This window comes from Arachis ipaensis, chromosome B9 (assembly GCF_059453495.1).
Source record: "Arachis ipaensis isolate K30076 ecotype BB chromosome B9, ASM5945349v1, whole genome shotgun sequence".
Lineage (NCBI taxonomy): Eukaryota > Viridiplantae > Streptophyta > Magnoliopsida > Fabales > Fabaceae > Arachis > Arachis ipaensis.
The window spans coordinates 15,560,544-15,571,479 of record NC_142444.1 but is presented as its reverse complement, the minus strand read 5'-3'; the positions used below and the strand labels follow the sequence as shown (position 1 = coordinate 15,571,479).

Sequence of the window (10,936 nt, the reverse complement as noted above, 5' to 3'; positions counted from 1 at the left end):
CTCCTCTTATATAGTATCCTGTCAGCCAATGATACCCAAGTTGCATTCCAAATACGATTTGATTTGCTAACATTATTAAATATTAGTAGCATAACAAATAGTTTTCTCAAAATTGATGACCAGACCTCATTAATAGCTGCAATGATTTTTTTATCATTACACAGTAGTTCCATAGAATAGAAAGCATCTTGAAAGTTAGGATATATAATTTTATTAACTGTTCTAATAGACTTATATGTTGTGCAATTTTTTTGAACAGTTAACAAAATTCTCATATAGTAGATTTCATCTATATCCGATGGAACATAGTTTAACCTCCTGATAAAATACCTTCTCTTGCGTAAATGTCATTCCCTTTCTATCATAAACAAATTGATTTGGAAACTCAGCATACGTTAAAGTTTGACATGCTTCAAATTTTTTGTTGGCTTTTATATCCATGCTAAGGACATTGTACCTTTTTCTTTCTCTTATTTCATGATTTTCTCAAGATTGTCATCATCTTTAAATATGATATTTTGCTTTCCAAGCAAATAAAAGGTTAATCTCATCACTAAAGGTCATCTTTGATAAATATCATAAGCCAAAGTTCTCCACATAGCCTCACGTGCAAATAAATACCCACAATTATAAAATTGTTTGATCTCATAATAATCTAAACATCCTCTTCATTAAAAACTTCCTTTAAAACCTCAACTGCCACCTTAGTTGAATCTAAAGGCTGTGTTTGGTTTATGTGTAGTTTGAAACATAGACATAAATATATAGACATTGAAGACATAGACACAGTGATACACATATTATTTTAATTTGTTTGATAAGTAAGCACAAGACACAACAATAAATTAACTCTTTATAAAATGTCAACATTGTCCTTACCACAAAATATCACCACCACTATCACCATTTTCTCTCTGTCACTGTTTAAACAACCATCTCCGCTTTTCTACTACCATTGACAACTCTTGAACTAATAAAAGAAATTAATCAAATAAAATAACCCAAAATATTTAACAAATGGTCCTAACCAGCCTCTAATAAAATACAATTTGTTTTTAAAAAAATAAAGAATACTTCATCAACAAACAGTCCTAACCATTTGTCTCCAACAACACCAAGATCTTCCTTCCATCTTCAGTTTGAAGATCTATTTTAAAAATGATAAAAATGATGAAACTCTTGAACAAGAGAGACAAAGGCGGAAACAAATCGAGAAAATGAGAAGAAGAATGGCAGATCTGGAAGTTAACGACATTAAAAACGATGATAGATGCGATATGGAGCAATAACAATGGCGGATTTGGGCATAAACAAAGGTAAATACAACAAGAAGTAGAAGAGGCAGAAGAATAGGTGAAGAAGAAGAAAAATAAAAAAAGAGATTAGGGGAATAGACAAAAATAAAGAGGAGAAAGAGAAAAATATGTAACTATCCTGGAAGAGAAATAGACCATGATGAAGAAAAAGAGAAAGATGGAGGTGAAAAGATGGAAGAGTTTAGATTCACTGAAAAAGAAGATGAAGTGGGAGGAGATGAAGTAGGAAAGAGGGTAGTCTTAGAAATTTTATAAAATTAGTAAGGGTGAAATTATCCAAAAAAATGATATAATTTGTGTCCGCTTTTAAAAATCTGTGTCTCACCATTTGGAAGAGACACAAAATACACGTATTCCATGTATTCTTGTGTGTAACCGTGTCTCTTACTTTTTTGTGTCTCATACAACAAACACTGGACGTGTGTCACCGTGTCTATGTCTTTGATAGACATGGACAATAACCAAACGGGCCATTTATTCACGTACTTGAATAAATATTTGATAGCATTTGACTTATTGCAACTAACACTCTACGTTAACATGCGTTTGATAAGACATCAGCAGATATGCGTTGTAAGAAACTACATTCCTATTATCCATATGGACTTCTTTCTTCTCAATAACTACTCTTGTGTCTTATCTTCTATATGATGGGTATCCACTATTATTGATAAGTGTGGTGTTATTAAATATTTTAGGATAATATTTGGTATAATATCCATCTTTTATGCAGGGAGATTTTGAGAAAGCTCTCTGCCACAAGGTCCATGAATCATATATGTAAACACAGTTCTAAACAATTTTGGGTAGCGAACAGAATTGGACAACTCTAACAATATTAATCGATTAATTTAATTGTGGTTGTTATCTTATGGTCTCCATTCAACCACAAAAGAATATGAGTATGTGGGAGACCTTTTTTTAGAATTTTACTATGTACATCTTTTATAACAAAAAGACAAAAAAAAAATAATATGTTATAAATAAATTATCTATTTTACGTATGTGCTTTAATAAATATATAACTGCATAAATAATTTAAGAAAAAAATTTTCTAAATAAGGTTAGATGATGATCAATACCTGTATCTAGCACTCCGAATGAAATTTCTTACTTAAGATCGGAGATTATCATGTCAAGCTTAATTTTAAACACTGTATATGATATATTTAGTCGGTCTTCAATCTTTAAATTTCTTGAAATATTAATTCTACCAATTTCTTGCCAATTCGGGTTACATGTCATTGTGATAAAGAAGTCTGGATATCCATATATTTCTTATAAAATTGTCAGAATATCTTGACAATTATTAAACATGTATCTTATGTCACCAGTGAAAGACGCAGATAGCTAAAATGACACATTTACCTGCTATAAAAGCACGAAATTCACTCCCTAACAATTATATCTTGAATTCTAACTCCTTGTATATGCTATATATCACTCCTGATCTTATTTAAAATTTAATTAATTAATTAATAGCTTTATTTTACGCTTCTTTCAAAATAATGGCATGAAAAAAATTGAGATTGAATATTATTTTAAAATATAAAACTCTTTTAATCTAATAAAAAAATAGAAATTAAAAATAATTTTTGAGTTTTGTTATAAATTATATCTATCATATTATTTGTCGTTAAAAATAAAAAAATTAATTACAATTTAAAAATTAATAGTCTTATAAATTATGTAAATATCTAAAACTAACAACTTAAGAAAGTGTATTTAAAATTTTAAAAACTAACGTAAATAACTTAAAATTTAAAAAATAACGATTTAAGTAAAATAACTTAAATAAATAACTTAAAATTTAAAAAATAACTCTAAGCAAATAATTTTCAAACTTAATATATAAACGCTACTTCAGCAAAAAATCTTTTTATTTGTATATTAAAAACTAAATATCTAATCATTTTAAAAAATATTTTTAAAAATTTAAAAGCTAACCACCTAAGCAAATAATTTAAAATTTGAAAAATAACAACCTAAGTAAAACAACGTAAATAAATAACTTAAAATTTAAAAAATAACCACCTAAACAAATAACTTATAATTTATAAATAAAAATTTAAAATTTTTTAATAATAATACCTAAACAAATAATTTTTAAATTCAATGTATGAATATTATATCAGTATAAAAATTTTCTATTTATATTATTATAAAAATAAAGATATTACATATGACAATATTAATATACATGAAATTATTGTTGTGAATACATTTAAAAAATAGATAAAAGAATAATAATATTTAGAAAAGGAAAATATTTCGCATATTATGATCACCACTCCGCATCATCATTGTGTTCTTTTATATATATATATATATATATATATATATATATATATATATATATATATATATATATATTATAAAGGTATATAGAAAAAATTATTATAAAGGATGTTAAAAAGATTTAATTATTGAAAAAGATTTTTAATATTAAAATTATTTAGAAGGATTAATTTTATAATATTTAAAGAAAATTATCAAAATTTTTTTGTGAAGAGATAAATATATCTTTAGATTATTTTTTATTTATTTTTTTTGTAAACATTTTTTTTTTAATTATTTATCATACTCAAATCCTTATTTTTCATCTATAACTCATAAAGATATTTGTTGCTACCAATCACAAAACGTAAGAATTAGGAGTATACTAATATTTTACTATTATTATATAATATTTTTCTCGAAAAATCTCTTTCTTCAATTATTTAAGATTTAGTCTTTGAATCAAATGTAATAATAGGTGCTGATCTAATTGGTCTCTTTCCTCTATTACCCTAGGACTTGCTTGTTTTTGAAGAATCTATAACTTCTTACTATTTTGTTTTGTAGAGTAGTCAACAATTAGGAATAATTAATCAATATTAGTATTTTTTTTTTCTTGACTAGATCAATTCTAAGGTATAGAAGTGGAGTGAGTTTAGGAAACTTGATTTTTCTGTGAGTGAAAAAAATGAAAAAAAGAAAACAAGAGAAAAAAAAAGATAAATTATGGAATAATATTATTTTTTTAATTTTTAATTTTTATTTTTATTTTTAATAATATATAAATTAATCCTTTTTAATAATTTTAATATTAATAATTTTTCTTATTAATTAAGTTTTATTAATGATCCTTTACAATAATTTTCTCATATATATATATGAGCAGATTTTTCTTTATTAAATTGCTGAAAATTTTAAGATTTAACACGATATATATTTTCCAACAGTATTTTTACTTGCATTAAAAATAAAAGTAACATTAAATTATTTTTAATACATTTAAAAAAAATTAATTTTGATTAAATATAAAATAATTTTACATCGTACATTTAATTATACAACGTAATTACACAACTATATAAAAAACTTTAGCTGCGTCAAAATGAAACTCCAAAAATAATATCTAAAAGTTTTAAGAGAGTGTACATTAAGTACTAACAAGTAACAAATAACAATTATATGACTTGGAAGGGACAGAAACATGAATGGTGGCTTCCATGAAATAATTTCTTATTTCTTCAATCCTTGTCAATTTTAATTTAAATAAAATACTTAATTAATGCCATATCATGTATGACTTAGTAGACAGAGAAGTTGGAAGCAGAAAACATATATTAATTTTCAGAGCATTTCCGGTGGCTCCGATCAAAGAACGCTTCATAATCCTCTTCCTCTCTCTTTTTTCTCACAGCGTCACAGACTCTGATCCTTCGCCGGCAGCCGCCACGTGTCTCTTCTGCTCTGCACTTTCTGCGGATTCTTTTCCAAGCTTGGTTAGAAATGGCAGTAAGTTTTTTTCCTCCTTCTATTTTTGTAAATATATTTTCATTTTTATTTTTAATTTTTGTCATGGTTTTGTCATGTTATATGTGTTTATGATTGCTGAGAAAATTGTACAAATTGGTCACTGAATAGAGGGAAATTCAATGTCTTGCATTATGTTATTGCTATGGAAGGTGAGGTTCTTCTTCTTCTTCTCCTGGTTTGTTTTTCTGTGACTGTTCATCTTCTAGACTTTGATATGGTTGACCAGACAAGATTTTCTTGGTCAATTCGTTTCATCTGCAGCCAAATCAACTATTAGCAGCTTCAGTTTTTCGTTCTGCTTCTTAGAAATTTCAAGCAATTCAATAAGATTCTTATCATGCAGAGTTTTCTTGGTTTTTCTTTGTAGCTAGTTCCATGAATCATGCTGCTTTGAGAATTTAGCTTGTAGCCTTGTGTGGGTGGATATATTTCTTAAAATTCAAAATGTTCAAAGATATGGATCATGTACCTAATTAATCAAGGAAATGTTATACTTTTATGTGTAGTGAATTACTAAATTGGATATTTGGATCTGTCAAAGATAAGAGAGAACAAGCAGCTAGTAGGGTTGTATCCATGAGTTTGGTCGAAACAAGTTATCCTTAGTTTGGAGGGAGTTCTGCTCTAGCCTGATAGGACCACTTAGGAAGCAAAGCTTTCCCTTCCGAGTTAGAGCGTAGCCGGTCGCATACCCATTGGACTTGAACCAAAAGCTTCTGGTTAAGCTAGCAAAACCTCCCGCTAGCTGAGCAACACACTCGGACTCGGTGGTGTTTGTTCTTATGCTTTAAGAATAACTTTGATCGGCTGAAATGTTCACCAGAAATACTAATCATTAGACTTGTTAAGAGAATTAAAATATCATGAGTGAAAAAGAAGCACTCAACTTCCCGGCTTAGGTTTAATAGAAAGAGAGAGAATTATTTATTTTAGGTTTGAAATAATCATTTTGTGCAAGTAAAATCGGGTTGTTGATTTGTAAGGTTGCATGTGGTAAAGTGCATAAACATTCATCTTATTTGTTCTGATATGAGGGACTATGTGGTAAACAGCTACAGCCATCGTTATTTAGCTTATAAGAAATTAAGAATTTAAAACTTTTGAGGATATATTTATTGTTGTTAAAAAGCATCATACTGATGCAGCCATTTCATGGAGTCATAAGAGCACATGAGTGAGAATAAAGATGATCAAATTGAAAGACTCAAAATGTTTGATGATACAATACAAAGAGTTATCAATGTTGCACACACAAGTGCAGTGAGGTTTCTGATTCCCTAAGCAGTGTGCAGAAGGGAGTTGTATTTGAGAATGTTAGATAAAAGGATTGCTTTAATTGTTCAATCTTTGATCATCTCATTGTTGCTCCCTGCATGTTTCTCACCTCAAAGCTGTGTTAGGCTTAGAATTATTATTCTTGTTGAAGTTTGATCAAGGTATCTCTGAGGATGAATTGGAAAGAAATGTTTAGAATATTGGGCCAACCATTCATAAAAATTGCAGTTGATAACAACTCTTTCATGCATGCTACAATGTTATTTAAGTAGACAACCATGTAAAAATGTAAGATGTTAGATAATATAATTGGATTATATTGTAGCGATAAGAATGTCACCTTGGTAAGTGGATATGCTTGCTATGATAGGATTAGGAATGAATCCATCAGAAAGAAAGTTGGTGTAGGACCTCTTGTTGACAAGATGCTAGATTATTGCCTTTGGTATTTCGGTCATGCAAGGAAATTGAGAATGCTTATAGAAGAACTGGTAAGAAAAGTGGATCAATTAAAGTATCCCAATAGTCAAAGGTAGAGAGAAACCAAGAAAAGTCGTAGAATCGTAGCCAAACAATTAATAAGAACTGATATTCAAATGATCTGCCCTACAAACACGATCTACACTTTACAACAGTTTAGCATGACTTGTGATCCTTGTAATTATTGGGGAAAAGCTCTCCAATTGTAATTAAGAGTATTAGCTTTCAGTACTTAGGGAACTTTCGAGGTTAAAGTTCTCAATGATCTCACAATTGTTTCTTAACATAAACTAATATCAGAGCATCTTTGGATGAAATCATTGTAGATTGAAATTGAAAACCACATTTATATGCACAGTCTAATACTGGATCTATTTACTTTTAATTGTTACTAAGAGACTAAGAATATAAGATTGTCACGAGTTAGTCAAATGGGGACAAATACAGTGTAAATTCTTCCAATCTGTATGATCTTTGTGTTCTCTATAAACTACCCTCATGTTGAATTATTAAGTCTAGTTTCAATTTGATTTGACTCCTGAAATATCAAAATATCATCTTTGTTGCCAGGAAAATGGAAAGAGAATTAAGTGTTGGTTAGAATTGGCTTTTTTGAGTGAAAGAAATACTCTTTTTTTCATAAATAAAGTATTTTTATTCAAATTAAACCTGTCTGGATATATCTTTTTAAAAAAAAATTTTTATTAAAAAAAAACAGAAACAAAAGACGTTTTTATACTTAAAAAGCTTTTTTGAAAAAGTCTATACAAACGTAAAATAGCTTTTGTCTATTAAATATTTTTTTCAAAAAAATAAAAAATAATTACTTTTCTCAAAAGACAATCCACAGTGACCCTCTGCTATTATTTTCCACATTTGATAACTCTAATTCATCTAGATACCAAACCCAAAAGTCATATCCTTGGTTTATTCAATGAAACTGTACTTGACATACTTCTTTTTTATGTCTGAATTTGATAGCAACGATCGCATGTACCAAAATTTGGCAATTGGGAAAGTGGAGAAAATGTTCCATATACAGCTTATTTTGACAAGGCTCGGAAAGATCGAACTGGCACGAAGATGATAAATCCGAATGACCCTGAGGAGAATTCGGATTTATCATTTTATAATTCATCATCTGATCAGCTACCTCCGGCCATACCCGGAACTGATTCAGAGCATCCATCTGGAAAGGGATCTAAGACATCCACACATGAGTTACAGAAGAGCAAGGAAGACAGTGATGCTAAGCCTTTTGTTGACTCTCCTGCTCGTCAAGCAAGCCAGGGAGTAGGTTCTGCCGATAACCGAAGAAGACCTTCTAGACAAAGTACTGGTTCTGAGTACAGCATCGAACGTTCTCCCCTTCATCGTCAGGCTAGAGCCCCTGGAAAGGATAGTCCATCATGGGAAGGAAAGAATTCCTATGATAGCAGCCATGGAACACCAGGAAGATCCCGGTTAAGACCAGCTAATCGGGGCGATGAGACTGTTGGTTTTTTTAGTCCTGTTCTCTCTTGGTCACCATGCATGGCATGAAACTTAAAAGCTTTCATATATATTACACAATTTGTGTTATCTTTACACATAAAAAATGGGACATCGTGCTAACTCATACCATTGAATGGGGTATGAGTCGTCATGGTGTTCCACATGGCATATTTACACACACTATTTTTGAGATTACATCAAATCATCAATGATTGATCAGAGCTTTTATGCAATGTTTTGCTTCACAAAATTTTCTGACTTCTAGCATTATGATGCGGCAGCCTGACAAAGGAGCAGCTGTTCCGAAGTTCGGCGAGTGGGATGTTAGTAACCCTGCATCGGCTGATGGCTACACTCACATTTTCAACCAAGTGAGGGAGGAGAGACAGGGTGGAGCTGGAGTTACGCCAGGCACACCTAATCAAAGACCACACTTTATCAAGAACCAACCTAGCAATGACAAAGCACAGGTATGCAACGGATTAACCTCTTCTAGAGTGCACAAATTGGTTAAATGTTATGAAACACACACACTTTGCTGAGTTGTCGTGTCCGCGTGTCAGACACATTTCGGACACACGTATCGACGTTCGTCTACTGTATCTAACTGTGTTTTAATAAAAAATAAAAAATTATTCTCCGGACACACTTGAATACACCTAAATACCAGTGTGTCCAATTTTATTCTTAACATGTATTCTTGAAATGAGTTTAGAAATAATATATATTATTTATTAAAACAAAAAAAAATTTAAATACTTTATTTAAGGGTAAAGTATACTTTTTGTCCCTGAAGTTTGGCAAAAGTTTCAAAAATATCCTTAAGTTTTATTTTGTTTCAATTTTGTCCCAAAAGTTTTCGATTTTCATCAAATATACCCTGACGGCTAAATTTTCAAAAAATTTAAGACCAATCTAACAATAATGCATGAAAATTATGCTTGATTTGCTTGTGTTGAGGGTTGTTCTTATGAAATTATTATTGAATTGGTCTTAAAATTTTTAAAAAATTAGCCGCCAAGGGTATATTTGATGCAAATCGAAAACTTTTGGGACAAAATTGAAACAAAATAAAACTTAAGGATATTTTTAAAACTTTTGTCAAACTTTAGGGACAAAAAGTATACTTTACCCCTTTATTTAATTAAAAGAAGATATTAAAAGCAATTAAAAAAATATTTTATATTTTAATATCAATTAAATATCAAAATATCATTGTAATTTATCTAAAAAATATTTTATATTTTTATATATATCGTGTATCCGTGTCTTATAAGATTTTAAAATCGTGTGTCTGCGTGCCATGTCATGTCCCGTGTCTTTATTGCATCGTTGGTTAAATGAGATAGTGTTGAACAACCTTGACTAACAAATTCCAATGTGTATGCTACCCTTTATTACCAACGTGTACACTTTAAAGAAGTCAAGTCTAGATGGAATATTATGATACATAGATGGATAGGTTTAAAAATATTCACCATACTAATGCTTGTTTTTGTACTTGTTTGCTGCTTCAGTGTTGCTGCTTTTGGTGGAGCAACAAATGACCCCATGAATGTGTGAATTATTTTCTGAACAGAGAAGAGGCTAAAGAAAAAGAACATAAAAGTGTTTTCAATGATCATGAGGTGTGTGTAGCACTTGTAAATAATTCAAGGCTCTCTCTCTTCCGACATGATTGAAGTGCATTTATCATACTTTGCGCCTATTTTTCTTGCTTCTTTTTTCACCCACTTTTATTCAGTTGTCAATCTAAACACAACTTGCTTTGTATGCAAAAGATGGTGAATTTTCTTTCCCTTTTTTTTATCTATTTTTTTATCTTATTGTGGTGCTAATTTATGGTTTAAAATATAGTTAAGTTTATTTATCTGAGAAGAAGTGATGTATTTTGATTTGTAACTGGCGACTCGAGTTCCAAAGTATTCAAGTTGGTGTTGAGCTTCTCTATGCAGGTGTTAACTGTTAACAACTTAAGTTCATTTCTATTTATTCAAAAGCACAAAATTACCTCATTTTGTGTTTGGTAAATTAAAAAGCCTAACTGCTTATACTTGCGACTTTTAAAAGTTAGGAGTGCTTTTGAAAGCACTAAGAGAGAGCTTTTTAAAGTTGGTTTGTACTTATCAAAATTAAAAAAAATCTAATATAATAAATATTCAAAATTGTTGCGATAAGGATAAAAATGGATGACCATGAGCAGATCATATTTTCCATGCTGAATGGCTACATTATCAATGTCCTTATATTTAATGATAGTTGAAAATTATAGCCTCCTTGCATGTATAAATAGACATCCTCAGTGCATGATATGTACACTACAAGCAATAACAAAATACTATTCTCCCTTCCTTTTCATACAAATCAATCTTATTTTATGCTGCAATTAAATACTCTTCTTCTTATATTTCTACTACAATTCTTTCTCTTCTTTTATTTTATAAGTATTTTAAATTCTATTTTCTATTACTCTTTACATATAATATTAATAGCAATATTAACCATCTTTATTATATTGAGATTGCAACAATAAACAGATGCGATTCTCTCTCTTTATTTTTAATACT

At 29.6% G+C, this 10,936-nt stretch overlaps 1 protein-coding gene across 2 annotated transcripts; it reads left to right on the top strand.

The window, feature by feature from the left end:
- Nucleotides 1-4,762: 4,762 nt before the first annotated feature.
- LOC107618951 (RPM1-interacting protein 4) lies at nucleotides 4,763-10,317 on the top strand. 2 transcript variants are annotated; one of them, XM_088500398.1, is made up of 4 exons: nucleotides 4,763-5,099; nucleotides 7,857-8,411; nucleotides 8,651-8,839; nucleotides 9,887-10,317. In XM_088500398.1, exons 1-4 carry the CDS (start codon nucleotides 5,094-5,096, stop codon nucleotides 9,914-9,916), a joined length of 780 nt encoding a protein of 259 aa, XP_088356524.1. In that variant the 5' UTR covers nucleotides 4,763-5,093; the 3' UTR covers nucleotides 9,917-10,317. The 2 variants fall into 2 exon arrangements, with proteins under 2 accessions (XP_088356524.1, XP_020966574.1); XM_021110915.2 differs by having other exon boundaries at nucleotides 4,767-5,099; nucleotides 7,857-8,369.
- The last annotated feature ends 619 nt before the right edge of the window (nucleotides 10,318-10,936 follow it).

Coding starts and splice junctions, on each gene's coding strand:
- LOC107618951 (XM_088500398.1), top strand. Junction 8,412..8,650: donor TCTCTTGGTCACCATGCATG/GCATGAAACTTA, acceptor ATGATGCGGCAG/CCTGACAAAGGAGCAGCTGT. Junction 8,840..9,886: donor CTAGCAATGACAAAGCACAG/GTATGCAACGGA, acceptor TTGCTGCTTCAG/TGTTGCTGCTTTTGGTGGAG.